Source organism: Prionailurus viverrinus, chromosome B2, assembly GCF_022837055.1.
Source record: "Prionailurus viverrinus isolate Anna chromosome B2, UM_Priviv_1.0, whole genome shotgun sequence".
NCBI lineage: Eukaryota > Metazoa > Chordata > Mammalia > Carnivora > Felidae > Prionailurus > Prionailurus viverrinus.
This window is the reverse complement of record NC_062565.1, coordinates 2,664,334-2,679,924: the sequence shown is the minus strand read 5'-3', so window position 1 is coordinate 2,679,924 and position 15,591 is coordinate 2,664,334. Positions and strand designations below refer to the sequence as shown.

Sequence of the window (15,591 nt, the reverse complement as noted above, 5' to 3'; positions counted from 1 at the left end):
TTGCCGGGCGAAGGGGCGGCGCGCGGGCGGGGCGGTCAGCCCGGCGTCCGTGTGCCTTCCTCCCCCCGCCAGCGGGCGGCCGAGCCCAGAGCAGCTCCCGGGTGCAAGCCGCTCGGGCCGCCGCGCCACCTGCTTCCCGGAGAAGGCGGCCCGGCAGCGACCGAGGCGGGAGAGGGGGTGGGAGGTGGGGGGTGGGACAGTGGCGGGAGAGGCGAGCGGCAGCCCGGCGAAGGGGCTGCTCCTTCACGTGATAAAACATAAGAGCCGGGACGTCTCCCGCGGAGCAGAGTGGCGCAGCGGAAGCGTGCTGGGCCCATAACCCAGAGGTCGATGGATCGAAACCATCCTCTGCTAACTGGACCTTTTGGTGGAAAGTGCATTCGGGCTCACAGCAGTCACCTCCGACATAGTACCTGATTTCTAGAAACGTGTGGTATGTTCATCCTTTCTCCTTCAAATGATAGCGTGCCTCTCTCATGGCTCATTTCAGAGCAGAGGCAAATCTTCCTCGAGGAGGGAGAAGGGGAAGGTGACAGGTGCCGAGCTTCCTTCCGGCAGGCGGTCAGCGCACCTTGAGGGGGCATGTGACCGTTGTTCGTGCAGTTTTCCTACGCCTCAAGGAGAAGCATTACTTACTTTTGCCTCAAGGAGAAGCATTACTTACTTTTGCCTCAAGGAGAAGCATTACTTACTTTTGCCTCAAGGAGAAGCATTACTTACTTTTGCCTCAAGGAGAAGCATTACTTACTTTTGCCTCAAGGAGAAGCATTACTTACTTTTGTCCAGGCCGCTGGTTACTGCAAACCTGCCTTTTTACTTGGGTGGGGTTTTCTGCTTCTTTCACTCGCGTGTCTATTCCTGCGCACGATTTTATGACACTCATTTCGAGTCCATCGTAATGGGCTGCAAATTCTTCTCTGAAGCAATGTTATGTGCCGGAACCGGGAAGGTGTCTTTTCTAGCCTCTCCTTGTCCATACGTGCGCAAACTAGATTCACGGGAACGTTAGGAGAAACACAAGAAGCAAAGAAGTTAGATGTGAAATGGTAGAAAACACTGGAATCCACTAGAATAAAACATTCCAAATGGACACCAAATTCCATGGACAAACGAGGAAGCAAAACAGTCCTTCTGACACATTTGCAGAAGACAAATTTTACAAAGAAAATTACTAATCGAAAGACTTTTTAATGTGTGCCTGGGTTGTGACGAGGCGACAGAGACTCTTCTGAACAGCGGGACCCCCACAGGGCAAGACAGCCGAAGGGAAAGTTCGAGTAGTCATGTTCAAACAGGAGTTTAGTGGTGAAGACGTTCCTGTTGGGCAAGACCGCTCCTCTTCGACGTATTCTGCTTGTTTGCCCCCTAAAAGCATTTTCACCTTAAATGTCCAGCCAGAGTGAGGAACACGCACACACGCAGTATTAGTCACAGATGGCCAGGGAAGCTGGTGAGGTAAGAGGGTAGAACTGGGCGTAAAGGACTATGGAAGAACGTTTCTCTGAGTGTACTTTCTGGTAAGCCTTTACCTTTCGAAAGCTACATTTGTGAAGGTTCTACAGTTTCAAAAATTAATATGAAATCAACAAGAATGGGAAGGGGAGGGATGAAAACCCAAAACTGAAAGCCAATGAGCTGAATTTTTTTAAAAATATTTTTCATGTTTACTTATTTTTGAAAGAGAGAGAGAGAGAGACAGACAGAGGGGCAAAGAGAGAGGGAGACACAGAATGTGAAGAGGCTCCAGGCTCTGAGCCGGCAGCACAGAGCCCCCACGCGGGGCTCGCACCCACGAACCGGGAGATCGTGACCTGAGCTGCAGTCGATGCCTAACGACTGAGCCCCCTCCCCTCCCCCCCGGGCGACCCCGGAAGACTCTTGTTTAAAATAGAATATTTGACACTGTGATGCGGCCTCAAGCTGCTGCTGCTGCCTGGGCACCTCGTGCTGGTCTCCGGGCGCCAGCTGTGGAGAAATCCTTTCCTCCCCACGTTCCTCATTTTCCTTCCCCCCATCCCGCCCCGCCTCAGCTCTGCACCTGCCGCTCACACCGCTGCCCGCCGCTCACGCCTGCGCCCCCCGCTCACACCTCCCCCCCCCCCGCTCACACCTGTGCCCACCACTCGCACCTGCGCCCCCTCCCCCGCTCACACCTGCGCCCCCTCACACCTGTGCTCTCCACGCTCGTCTCCACCCACCGCTCACACCTGCGCCCCTCCCCCGCTCACACCTGTGCCCACCTCTCTCACCTGCGCCTGCTGCTCATCCCTCCGCCTGGGCGTCACGGTTCTTCCCGAGGCTTCTTCCCCTGCCTTGATCCGGGCTTCGGCTTCGCTGCTCCCAGTAGGTTTCCTCGGCACCCCAATTGCCCCCCTCGGACCCGCACATAGTTTGCTCCTTTAACAGCATCCTCCCTCCCGCCCGCCGGCAAGCTCCCAGCGCGGGACCGTCCTGCCGCCTTGCGCTCCGTGGGGTCCCCGCCGCCGTCCAGCGCAGCGTCCAGGTCACCTGTGCCCGGAGCAGGAGCCGCAGCGCACCCTGTCCCCATCCTCACCGGAGCCGGGTGGCTCACCCCCGTTGTGTCCCAAATCTGCTGTGTGTCTTCCCGAATGTCTCCTTAATTCCCGCCCCCCCCCATCCCACCTGACCCCCAACGTCCTTGCTCCTGAGGGCTGGGCTGTGATTAAAGGCAGGCGAGGTCCTGGTTTGCGTGGCCGCGACCGAGTTCACCTGCAGAAAAGGTCCAGCTCGCTGCACTCCCGGCGCTTGGCCTCATCCGCGCTCGTCTTCCCGGACTCAGTGATACACTTTCGGCGGACGCTGTGGGGCCCCCGCCCTCGGCTGCCGTGGCCGCACCTTGAACGAGTCCCCTGTCTGTGGAAACGGGCCGAGCGTTTTGGGAGCTCAGCCGCAGGAAGCAAGGCTGCGCGCTGAACTTGCTGGAGGTTCTCCGGCCCTTCCAGCCCCGGGCTCCGCTTCCGATGCCTCCAGCTCACAGTGAACCTTCCCGGATTCCCCACGTAAATCCTTTGATTCCCGCGAATTACACCCACCCTCGTGTGATGCCAGGATGGGGAGCTGCCACCCAGTTTGTAAGTCTCTTGCTGCTGCCGGGCGAGGTAAGTGCGGTCCTGCTGAAGGACAGGGCGCTGTCAGACCGTCGATGCGGTTTTCCAGGCACCTCAGAAAGAGCGCAGACAACGCTCTGGTTTATTTTGCAAGCAGCCAGAGAAGAGTGGGGAATCAGAAGAAGGAACAGGGAATAGTGGAGCAGAGAAAAACAGGGTCAGACTGTCCTTGGGGTGCAGATCGTGTCCCCAGAGACGCAGCCCTGGGCCCGATTCGTGCAGACTGTGAGCTGTATCATTCCAGACGGCCTCAGACAGACGCTCCAGACTTTGACGACCGCCGGCGTTATTTTCTGCATCCCTTCAAAGCCTGCCAGGCTCGCCAGGGAGACCCTGTTGTGTTCAAGGGCACCGGTGTCTTTGCTCTGAGGTAGGTAATGAGGCAGAGACCCACAGGACTTGGGACCCAGCTCCCGAGGCCTCTCTCCAGGCTGATGAGCTCATGTCTATGTTCACCAGAAGCGACTTAGCCCTCAGCTCTTTACCAGAAGCTGGAAATTAAAAAGGAAACATTATTGGAATCTCCAGCCCTCCTCCCCCCCCCCTTTATCTTCCTATTCCCCTGTACCTGGAAATTTCGATAACCTAAGGGAAGAATGCTCTAAGGGAATTAAAATGTATTAAAAGAAACTCTAAACAGAAAATTTTTAGCATTGTCAGAAGTATACAGAGAGGGAAATAGATACATTTAAAAATGGATACAAGGCAGTTAACATACAACAAAGCTAATATTTCCATCCAGCAAGTGAAGGCGATTTGAAAACAAATTGTGATGGTGTAACTAACTTGACCTATGGAAGAAAACAAAGATGGACATTTACTCTCAACCAGGTTAAAAATCAAGTTCCAGATAGACTCGGGACTTAGATACAAAATATAAATTAATAAAATACGTAGTTGCAATTAATAAGAGAACTCAGAAAAAAATTTACTTGGAAACTATTGGATATTTAAGCGAGGAAGGTTTAAAACAATACTCTTCGATAAAAGTTTACAAAATCGTAATAAAACACCTTAACTCAAATGTACACAAACAGAAGGGGAAATCCACCTGAAAATTAGCAATGAACCAGTCAGAGATGATGTAAAAGGGCTGCTTTGGTCTATGACTTCATTGTTTGAACCAAGAACAGTTTCAAGCAATTTTAATTCTGTATTTTTGTGCTTTCACACGTTTTCCAGCGCTCTTCTAAAATATTTCCTCATAAATTTAAATCACTCCCAAGAATGTAACTTGTAGCATATGTAAACTTAGGAAAGAATCCAATCAATGATTGAATACTGTTCATTGGAAACTAAAAGCTTTAACGATCTACATGCACTAAAATTCTCTAAAAATATACTTGGTGAAAGAAATAAGACAGAGAAAGACAAATACCTTATGATCTCATTTATATGTGAAATCTAAAACAAACCTGAAACTAATATAATGTTATATATTATTTATACCTCAATTCAAAAAATATGGCATGCTTTTAAGAGTTGGAAGTGCTCATGAATTCTCTTTTAAAAATATTTCTGTTCTCTATCTGCCACAGAATTTTATCCCAATATATTGCATTTTTACGCTTAAAGGCTGTGATTAATGACCCAATTATCCTAGTCTAAAACAAAATCATATAAAAATTGAGGTATGATTTTTAGTTATTTCAGGTGTGTAAGTCTCTCTACTTTAAATGTTTTTCTTCTTGTTTGAGCAGCCATTAAACGTAATAGCGTGCAACCAAACATGAAACATACTTTTTCATAAGTACAGGATATGAAAAATAATATTATACTGGAACTTAATGAAAGTGATGGGACTTCCTTCCCTTCCCTCCCCCCCTTACAGTCACGTGTCTGCGGATGAAATGGAACGGAACGGGGCGGAATAGAAACGGTTTGGAAAAGAGAGTAAAGCGACCAGTAGTTTATAGAAGGGTGGGGATCACGTTGAAAAAGGAAACCCTCAGGTCCCACCGAGATTTGAACTCGGATCGCTGGATTCAGAGTCCAGAGTGCTGACCATTACACCATGGGGCCCACCTCGCCACCTTGCCCCCTAATTTGGTCACATAGTTCTTCTTGCCCAAGTCCCCTGATCTATAAGCACAGGTGGCTTTTCCTCCTCCGGGATGGAGTCGGGGACGGTCACCTGTCACACACCTCCTACCCCAGGGTCTTACTGGAAAACACCGGCTTCCAAACGTCAGGAACCCTCTCCCCCCTTTAACCTGCCTGTTCCCCCCAAGCGGTTCCGGAACGGGGTGCTCCGGGCCCCTAAATAGGAGCACAGGTGAGGTCGTGACCCGGGCTGAGCCGTCACCGAGGTTCAGGTTTTGTGACAGGTGTTTGTGTTGTTACCTCACGTGAGGCTCACACGCGCCCTGGGAGGTGAGGACACCTGAGGCCGAGGCCTGCGGTCCTTCACTCCGCTTGCTTATCAAGGCTGATTTCCTTCTGCGGGCCCTGCACCTGAGCCGGGGACCGGGGACAGGACGGGAGGAGGGTCCCTGCAGCCCTGGGGCACCTGTGTGTGTGGGGGCCCGGGGCGGGAGGGCGGTCCCTCCTGTGGCACCTCTTTGGGGGTGGACTGGGGACGGGGAGGGAGGAGGGTCCCTGCGACCCTGGAGCACCTGTGTGTGTGTGTGGGGTCCGGTGGCGGGAGGGAGGTCCCTGCGGCTCCGGCACCAGCCCCGCGCCCTCCAGTCCTCTCCCCGACGGAAAGCGGGTGTGAGAGGCCACCGAACGCACGTGACTCGGGGAATACGTGTCGTGGGGCGCGCCCTGGACATAGCGGAGTAGCGTACGGACCTGGCACCTGCTGGAGCGACACGGGGGCCTCCCGCCCGCCGCCGCCCTTTCGTCGGCTGCGTGCGCGCTCTGGGTTCTTTCCCAGGATCCGGAGCCTGTGGGCGCGGGACAGCCGGGCCGGGCTGCCCCCCGGGATTTCAGGATCCGGAGCCCGTGGGCGCAGGGCCTCCGGGCCGGGCCGCCTCCCCAGATTATAGGCTCCTGCGGCGAAGCGCTGCGAGGACGGCGCGCCCTCTGGTGGACACAGACGGCAAAGCGCAACAAAGCGCCGCGAAACCAGGCCGCCCCCAACACCCCAACCCTGGAGGACCGAACCCCGCAACGCGCCGTTCTCCCTGTAAATACCGGGCTTCTTGCGGGGTCCCCTCGCAGAGCGAGTTTTGCAGGGTGGCTCTTTCTGGAAAGCGGGGCTGGGAATTTTCCAGAAGCCTAGAACAGGTGCAGGTCGTATTCGTGCAGAGTGGGTAGGAACTCCTCGGGACGGAGGGTGCAAATCCTCCTCGGGTCCTTCAATCCGCCAAGACCTGGCGCAGATGAGGAAGAGGTCCTCACAAAGAACACCTTTAACCCTGCGCCGGGAAAGCCCCGACATTTCTCATTCCTCCACGAAGGCAGCCAGAGGTGAACACACTAGTTCAACCACAGTTTCCGACGCCAAAGGAAAAAAAGAATCCCAACGACCTTGACCTTGGGAGGTTCAGGGAGGGCCCCTGACTTGAGCAGCAGCGGCTCCCCGTTTATCAGCACGTCTGTGCTCCTGCTGGGCGCCTCCTGGGGGTTTCCCTCCGCCCGCAGGTGAGCCGGCTGAGAGCCCGGGTGTGACCTGAGCGGGCGCCCAGCAAGGGCACCGTCCAGGAACCTGTATCCGTCCTGCGCCCTCGGAGACGAGATCGGAGCACCCTCAGCCCAAGTCCTCGCTTCCCGTGCCCACTCCGAAGTCTTCAGCGAATGCACGATTAGTGCGCTCCGGAGGCGGGCCTCGGGGGCTGGGCAGGAATGCAGGGAAAGGGGCCTTTCTTCCCTGAAGTGAGTTCTTGCCCCAAACAGGCGAAATACGGTGGGGTCTAACCCTTTAGCCACTGAGTGGCCTCATTAAGACCACTCGTTGTGGACATTCATCTCCAGGGAGGCTTCTGCTCCGGTCTGCGGGCAAATCTCGTTCTCAGCGGGTGTAGACTCGGGATCATGGAAGGAAAAGGAGTGAGAAGGCACCAGGTATGGGTTCTGGGATGCGTGAGTCAGTCCGGGTGCACGGCCACGACCAGGGCCCGTGGGGCCCAGACCTGAAAGGTCAGCGTCAGGGCTGACCCCTCCCCCTCGCGCAGGAGGGAGGGGTTCTTGCACGAGGCATTGAAACCCGAGGCGGGATGAGAAGGAGAACGCGGAGGAGGCACTGACGCCCGGGGCCAGGGAGCCAGCGGCGGCCCCAGGGAGAAGGGCTGCAGGGTGCAAGTTGGTTTTTGGAGAACGCGAGGGCAGAGGGGGAGGGCGAAGACATTGAGTGGGTAGAAAACGAGAAGAGAGCGGGGAAGAACAGAAATACTTTTACCCCGGCTGGTGACTAGAAGCTGACGCGGGACCGTGCGAGGGGCAGGAACAGTGACAGGCGGACGAGGCAGGAGATGCGGGCAGGTTAGGGCCGCGATCGTGCTGCGGCGAGAGTTCTGCAAGCGACCAGCACGGGCGTCCACGCAGCGCGACTCACGTGCAAGAAGGAATCTCGGAGGCGTGCAGCTCGCCGAGGGGAGAGGGTGGGGCGAGGGGGCCTGCACGGGCTGGGGGCCGCGGGCAGGGGACCGTTCGCTCTGCGGGCCTGGGCTTGGTGAGAGCGTCCGACGGAGGAGGCCAAGCGCGGGGAGGGCGGACCCGCTCAGACCGGGTATTGATCACTTCTCAGCTCAGATCCCTTTTCCAGCCTCACAGTAACCTGGCCATTCCTCGTAAAACGGAAGTCCTTCTGTGTGCACAACCTCCTCTGTAGGAATCCAGCCAAGGGCACACGTGGGAGACACGAGTCCCGCCCCCCCCCCCCCCGCCCCCCATCTGGATCTGGGAGCAGTTTACAGGATTGGAGACTGCTTCTTGTGCGCGTTCCTCCGCGGGGTCTCGCTGGCGCGGGCGGGCTCTGGCTTCCGGTAATATGATTGGTCGTTAGGGCTTCGTATGGGCTGCCTTACAGGGGGAGAGGGTCGTTTTAAGAGAGATCACGGGAAGAAAAAAAAAAAAAAAAAAAAAAATTGGCAAAGAGAAGCCCGGAAGGTCCCACCGAGATTTGAACTCGGATCGCTGGATTCAAAGTCCAGAGTGCTAACCATTACACCATGGGGCCGGCGGGTGCCGTTGCTTAGCAGGTATCCCTTGTGATAAATATTCATCACTGAGGCGCTGCATCCTAATCCCCAGATTTTCATTTTTTTCCTCCTCTTCCTTCCCCCGCCCAGTAAAGCTGTACCGCCCCCTACAGGCGCATTTTGGAAATGTGTGAGTGCTTTGGCTGTCTCCATGGCTGGGGGCACGAATGGCTGTTACAGGTCACGACCGGAGAGGCCGAAGGCCTGACCTACTCAGGACAGTCTTCTACGAAGACTGGTCCTTAGGACTGCGCGGCTTTGGTGGCACCACCTTCTATGCCCTTCATCCGGTTTTCAGGCGCCTTTTCTAACTGAAATTCCTGCTCCCACCTTTGCACCCGTCTGTCCATAGTGAATCGTCTCGTGGACATCTGGCAGGACGCTGTCGGACTTCGTTAGCGTTTTGAGGTTAATTCTGACGTGGGAAGTCACAGTTTCTGGTCGGGGGTGTTGGGAGACTCACGGTTGGAATCCTAAGTCACCACAGGAGAAGTCTGACCGCTGTGAGGCCGCCGTACTGTTAAGTAGCCCGGACCCCGTGTCAGTGGTCTGGCCCACAGTGTCAACGCACAGGCGTGGGGATAAAGATGCCGTCAGGTGATTGTCGCCCTCCGCAGCTATGCCGACAGTCACCCCAAGTCGGTGAACTCCCACCTGAGCTCCAGCCATCTTGGAGCACATCCTGACCACAGAATCCACGAATATAACAAAATGTTTCTTATGGTACCGGATTTTGGGCTGGCTTCCTATGCAGTAACGGTAACCAGAAAAACTTCTAGAAACAGGAATTTTCCCTGTCTACTCCCTCAGTATTGCCCGGTAGGACTGTCCTCAATTTGTCGTCACCATAAGTAACATGTTAATGAACATCAGCGTTCGTGTCTTCTTATGGGCCTATTTAAGAACTTGCGATAGGCCTCCCAACATGATGCTTGTTTCCAAAATTGTTGGCCCTGGGGTCTGCAAGAGTGGGATGGAATTTGAAAAGTTAAAAATATGAAGTAGATGATTAAGGCTAAGAAGAACCCCCCCTCCCCCCTCCCCAAGCCGCCCTCTAAGGGCCATGTATTGTTAAATGAAGCGAAAAAAGACATTTGTGGGTCATCACTCACGCAATGTCATTCCAGAGTCTGCCTGGTGCTGGGGGTATGGCGGGGAACAGGATTCCTCTGTTAGAAGTCACCTCTTTAGGGAGAGTTTTACAAGAACACCCTTCGCTGCCCTGGATCCAGATCCTAGCGCACGTGAGGCCATCGGCTCTCATTTTGTGGCGCTAATTTTCAACAGCTGCCTAGAGAACCTTCGGGTTTGTGAGGTTCTGTGCAGGAAGTCAGTTGCACTACGAGGAAGAGGCAGACGTGGGAACCCCAAAACTTCTCCCCCCATGGCTCCCTTTGCTGTGCCCACACCAGCCTCTCTGGCTGTTCCAGAAGGTGCTTGGCAGGGAGCTGACTTGGGTACTTTGCACAGGTCCCTTCCACCTGGAGTAGCTTCCCCTAGATGGTGTTTCTCTCTCCGCTTGATGTCAGTGATGTCCACCGTCCCTGTCCGCCTACCCTCCTTCACGTCGTGCGCCTGGGTGGCTCCGTCAGTGGAGCGTTTGACCTTGACTCAGGTCACGATCTCGCGGTTTGTGGGGTCGGACTCTCCGCGGTCAGCGCTGTTAGTGAGGAACCTGCCTCAGGTCCTCTGACTCTCTGCCCCTCCCTTGCTCACTCTCGCTTTCTCTCTCAAAGAGAGACAAACATTGAAAAATTTTTGAAAACAAAACTTGTGACTCCCAACTCCCTAGCCACTTCCTTGCTTTATTTTATGCAAACTACTCAGCCAGGAGCTGACGTAGAACAGATTTAATTGATTAGTTAATTTATTTGTCTGGCTCGCTCCTCCCCTCCATGTGCCACTTACACGGTAACTTCTTCAGCCTTCTTTTCCCAGTGTTTCTCCAATGCCAGACTAGTGGCTTCCATACAAGAGAACGCTCTTATTTTAGGATTAATTTTCTTTACGCTGGCTGATTGGATCACACAGAGGTCAAATTACTGGCTCTCCAATGATTTGTCTGACTTATAATTGGGATTTGCAACAATGCGTATACTTTTCTTATTCCCCTAGTGCACGATGCTTAATGATTTTCCTGTTACACACGTGGCCTGAAGCTCCACGGACTGTTCGGACCTTTGTCACAGCTCCTGTTGTTATGCCCAGCATTCGTGATCCCCAAAGACCACCAGGGAGCCGAGTCCCATGCAAAAGCAAAGAGCCTTTATTCGAGCTAGCTCGAGCTCAATCCCCTACCTGCATGGACACGGCGGTGAGATACCGGAGAGAGAGCGGGTTTCAAAAAGCACAAAGGTTTTATAGGGATCATGGCTTTAGCCGATTGGCTGGGGAAGGGTCATGGCCTCAGCCGATTGGCTGCCAAAGTGTGGTCCCAGATCAGCAATTATCAGCATCACCTGGAACTTGTTAAAAATGCAAATGTTGGGCCTGGCGGTCACAGACCCACTGAATCAGAAACTCTGGGGGTGGGGCTCAGCAATCTGTGTTTGAACAAGTCTTCCAGGAGATTCTGATGCACCTGAAGTGTAAGAACCACTGTGTCTGAGGCTCTCTAACATGTTTGGCCTTAGTGTATACAGAACGTTTCTCACTGGTAACCTATTAACCATTGGCTGTGAGCCTTGCTGTGCTATATAAATACCTAGCACCAAACACCATCCCCAGAGACTCTGATTTAATTGGTTTGGGGAGGGGTAAAATGCTCCCGGGTCATTCTAAGCCTGGACAGGGTTGAGGGCTCCTGCCTCCGGCCCCCACCTGAGAGAAGCCCTCCCTCTTCTACTCACCCTTTCCATGCCTCTCACACTCCCCTTCCTCCCACCTTAGACTTCGGAAGAATGCATCAATTGGTAGCCTGCTTTCTTAGAAAACATAAGTTACTCAAGGGGGAGGAGATGTGGTCTGAGGTTTGAGCAGGAACTTCTTTCTGCGGCCACGTCGGGGACACAGTCACTAGTCGGCCGGCCTAGGTCTGTTCTTTCACTGTCTTATCTCTTGTCAACGTGAGCTGCGACAGACTGAAGCGGAAGTTCTTGTAGGAAAATGTGAGGTTAAAGGAAACCGATTTGGAAAAAAACTTGCACGAAAGAAGATGGGGACCGTTTCTATACTAAACACCAAAAGATAAAAACCGAAGAATTCTCTTCCTCCTGGCAATGGCCAATTAGAAAGAAGGACCTCCTGGATGGTAGAAGATAAGGCCCACTTCTCTCGTATGAAATAAAACCCTCTTCAACTTCTTTTCTATTTCTTCACGTAGAATATAAAGTCAAGCCTGGCCAGTGAGGCCCTGTCTGCACACCGTACTGCGTCCCATATGGAGTTCTGTGCCAGTGTTCAAAGCTGCTACCCAGCAGTTTGTTTGCAGGTGATAAACACAGAGGAGTGTCATTAGATTTGTAAGGGGGTCTCCTAGGACCTCGGAACACGAGACATTGTTGCACAGCCTTCCGGCATTTATCTCCGAAGCGGGCACTTCTCATCCATTGGCTTCTTTGATCATAGGCTACAGAGGCCACAATGTTGTATATGAAATCTTTCCTTTAAGCCGGTCATAAATTCTTCTGAGCTTCTTCTACTAGTTCCAAAATAGTGATACTTTCTTTTTCTCCTTCATGCTCATGGAGCAACGAGATCCTATGAATGCTGGACTAATTTAATAAATAATTTGAGAGCCTGCTTCACTTAAATAGCCATCCAGTTATATTGGTGTGTAGAATTTTGCATATTTCAGAATCTTACTTGATAAGCTCTTCACAATTCGTATTAGTTGCTTTATCCCGAAGGCCTGCCATTTTCAGAAGCCTGCGCAGAGTACAGAATGAAGCCTTTGGTATAACATTCCATCAGACTAATGGCTCGGGCCCATGGACTGCTCCCTTCTGCCTCCCCTCATAGACTTTAGTCCCACCAACGATTACTGATTCCTTGAATGTGATACCCACTTTCCTACTTCTTCTGCCTAGAATGTTGTTTTGTATGATCCCCACCCCTACCGGTAGTATCACCTGTCCTGTGCTCCTTGGGTTTTCCATACACATCTCTGCCAAGGCATTTATTATGTGTGTTTTATCTGTATTGGAGCAGGGGGATTCTTAGATTTATTTATTTGTTCGTTCATGCATTCATTTATGGGCAGTGCATGCCTGATTTAAAATTCGAAGAGCATAAAAGGGTTACAGTTGAAAAGATCCTCCCTGAATCGTTGGCAGTTTATCTACTATCCTTCTAGAGGCATTTTACAATCATACAAACATACGTATACAAAATTCTCTGCACACTATCCCGTGCCTTACTTTTTGCACTAGCCAGTAATGGAGACCATCACATGTCGATACCTGGAGAAGCCTAATAGTACCCAGTGGTTACGAATGTGGATTCTGAAGCTAGATTCTTTAAAAAGTATGTTTGCATTACTTATTGGCTGTGCAACCTCAGGCCGTTTACTCAACCTCTCTGAATCCCCACTTTATAATCTATAAAACAGGCATAGTAGTAATTTCACTCCTAAGGTTATTATAAAGATTAAAGGATGGAATTTATGTGAGGAATCTTTTAGGACCTCGCCTGGCACGTGGTAAGCAATACATATTAGCTACTGTTATTATGAAAAAGAGCATTTCTATTTGTTTTTACCATCAGAATAATGCACTGTAACTTATCGCTTTGTTTTTGATCACTCAGATTGCTTCTAGTCTCTTGTACTATAAACTGGGCTGCTGAAAAACTCTGTACATATATGTCATTTTGCACATTTTCACGAATAATACAATCCCAGAGGTGGTTTCTGGGTGTAAAAATAGATGCATTGTTTTGAAAGAGATTGTCAAATTTTCTTCCATGAAAGGATTACCAATTTTCAGGGCCCCCAGTGGTGACTGAGAATTAAGATCATGGAGTCTTACTCAGGAATTCCATTTCTAACCCAACATACAATGACTGGCTTGTAGTGAGTATTAAAGGCGAAATAAAATGTTAGTTTAACTGGTTGGAAGGATTGGGAAATACAGTGGGGTTTTGGTGGCGGCAGGAAAGCATTTTAAAATCTGCTTTGGCATCTTTTTATCCTAGCAAAGTCACAAGACTACTGGCAAGGAGGTGGACACAGAAGAACTTTTATTTGTCACTTTGCGTTGGCCTACTACTACAGAGATTTCTTTCAGAAACTCGAAAGAGGAATAGATAAAAATTACTGAAGTTTCATTACTACCTTAATGCAACAGGGTGGCGGGGGACCATAAGTAGCAACTGGCCGGAGTGCAATTGATTTACTGGCTTTCCGGTAGCAAAATGCTTTACTACTGCCATAACGTGTTTTCACGTTGGTTATTCCACGTGACTCTAACACAGACAAAGATACCGGCAAGAAGACAAAGGAACATTGAGTGACTAAGAGCTGCAACCTTCCTTTAGACCTCTCATTGTCATCTCCGAGTTATTCCCATTTCACAGAGGGAAGACGTGGAGATCTGTACCTTATGCAATTTGCTGCAAGACACAGCAAGAACTGGCCCGATGGGGCCAAGAGCCCAGCATGGTGCTAGGAACATAGTTAATGCCCAATAAATCTGAAGAAATGAGGGGTTACTGCAGAAGGATGATAAAAGCAAAGGCCTTCATTTACACTTTCCCTTCTCATCAGGGCAGGGATTATGCCCTAAAAGAGGCAGCCAATCCCTACCAAAAGCGAGGACTCAAATTTGGTAGCTTATTTGGCAGCTTAAATTCCATTCGCGTTATTTTTATTATTATTTTTTTGGCTGTGTGGCCTTGGGTAAGTGACTTGTTTTGCTTTACTTGAGAAAGGGAGGTGACCGTGCCCACTTCACAGAGCCGTTCTGAGGAGTTAACGTGCACTGAGCACTGTACCTGCCATATGGGACGCCGTGCACCTGCTGGCGGTGTGTCCATCCTGCAGATCAGTACTCAGAGCCGTGCAAGGGGTGGAGCTGGAGCGAGAGCCCGGAGTTTCCGCTCCTATCCAGGGAGCCCAAGAACTTCGCTGCACCTTGTGCCCACATGTGCAGAACGGCGAATAGCACGTGGAGGCCCACATTCACTGACTTATCTCCTTTTCTTGCTTTCAATATCTAAAGCTGAGCCCTTAGGGCTCTTTAGTCCCTGCGAGGGCACCACGAAGACTGCCTTACCTCCGCCCAAGACGACCTGAAGACTGCCTTACCTCCGCCCAAGACGACCTCGGAGACTCAACATAAGCTTTAGCACCCCCCTCCCCCCCCCCCTCCACCTTTGGAACGAGGAAGTGGGATGAATTGTGAGGCTTTCCCGCCCGTGTTCCTCTAGTTTCCACTTGGTCCGCAGAGTTCAAGCAAAAGGCTGGCCTCACTCCACTCTCCTTTCCCTTCAGTGCTCCAGGTTGTGACTTTTGTCCTTGGGGTTTCCGCTTATACGGCCACTATCAGGGGTAGACATGGCAAGCGCGGGAACGCACGGGAAAGGGTGGTGCTAAGCGCCACCACAACGCTGCAGTCACGTCCAGGGCACCACCAAGCCCATCACCCAGTCAACATGGCAGCGTCAAACCCACCTCCAGCCTCCTGGACGAGAAGACCCGAAGGGTGCTTAAGGTGTGCCTGGAAAACGTGATCCGGGACGCTATCACCTACCTAGAACAACACCCGTCTCCCTAATAATGACAGTGCACCAGCTCTTCCTTAGCAAGTTTAAGTGGCTCTGAAAAGAGCCTTTGGGATTGGCTAACAGAACGCTTACTTGGCAAGTCTACTTGGAGCTGGTGTACTTGGTGACGGCCTTGGTGCCCTCGGACACGGCGTGCTTGGCCAGCTCCCCGGGCAGCAGCAGGCGCACGGCCGTCTGGATCTCCCGGGACGTGATGGTCGAGCGCTTGTTGTAATGCGCCAGGCGCGACGCCTCGCCCGCGATGCGCTCGAAGATGTCGTTGACGAACGAGTTCATGATGCCCATGGCCTTGGACGAGATGCCGGTGTCGGGGTGCACCTGCTTCAGCACCTTGTACACGTACACCGAGTAGCTCTCCTTGCGGCTGCGCTTGCGCTTCTTGCCGTCCTTCTTCTGCGCCTTGGTCACCGCCTTCTTCGAGCCCTTCTTCGGGGCCGGAGCGGACTTGGCTGGCTCAGGCATGGCCGAGAGAAAACCTGACGCGCTGAGAAAAGAAATGAAAACTATACTGCGGGCAAAGCGCAACTTGTCCTTTTTATGTAGAATCCCTTATGCAAATAAGGTGCAAGTTACAGTCCTGGGTCTGATTGGTGACT

General features: G+C 52.1%; 1 protein-coding gene and 3 non-coding genes across 5 annotated transcripts; 1 reads left to right on the top strand and 3 right to left on the bottom strand.

Moving 5' to 3' along the window:
• Window positions 1-282: 282 nt before the first annotated feature.
• On the top strand, window positions 283-354 carry TRNAM-CAU (transfer RNA methionine (anticodon CAU)). Its single transcript has one exon. It is a non-coding gene; the product is annotated as a tRNA-Met (tRNA).
• Window positions 355-3,602: 3,248 nt separating this feature from the next.
• Window positions 3,603-15,484, bottom strand: LOC125166346 (histone H2B type 1-C/E/F/G/I). Of its 2 annotated transcripts, none has more exons than XM_047860225.1 (2): window positions 15,068-15,484; window positions 3,603-3,619 (listed from the first exon to the last, which is right to left on the bottom strand). In XM_047860225.1, exon 1 carries the CDS (start codon window positions 15,455-15,457, stop codon window positions 15,077-15,079), a length of 381 nt encoding a protein of 126 aa, XP_047716181.1. In that variant the 5' UTR covers window positions 15,458-15,484; the 3' UTR covers window positions 3,603-3,619; window positions 15,068-15,076. The 2 variants fall into 2 exon arrangements, with proteins under 2 accessions (XP_047716181.1, XP_047716180.1); XM_047860224.1 differs by lacking the exon at window positions 3,603-3,619 and adding an exon at window positions 12,123-12,139.
• On the bottom strand, window positions 5,079-5,150 carry TRNAQ-CUG (transfer RNA glutamine (anticodon CUG)). Its single transcript has one exon. It is a non-coding gene; the product is annotated as a tRNA-Gln (tRNA).
• Window positions 8,179-8,250, bottom strand: TRNAQ-UUG (transfer RNA glutamine (anticodon UUG)). Its single transcript has one exon. It is a non-coding gene; the product is annotated as a tRNA-Gln (tRNA).
• Window positions 15,485-15,591: the final 107 nt, after the last annotated feature.

Coding starts and splice junctions, on each gene's coding strand:
- LOC125166346 (XM_047860225.1), bottom strand. CDS start 15,457: ATGCCTGAGCCAGCCAAGTCCGCTCCGGCCCCGAAGAAGGGCTCGAAG.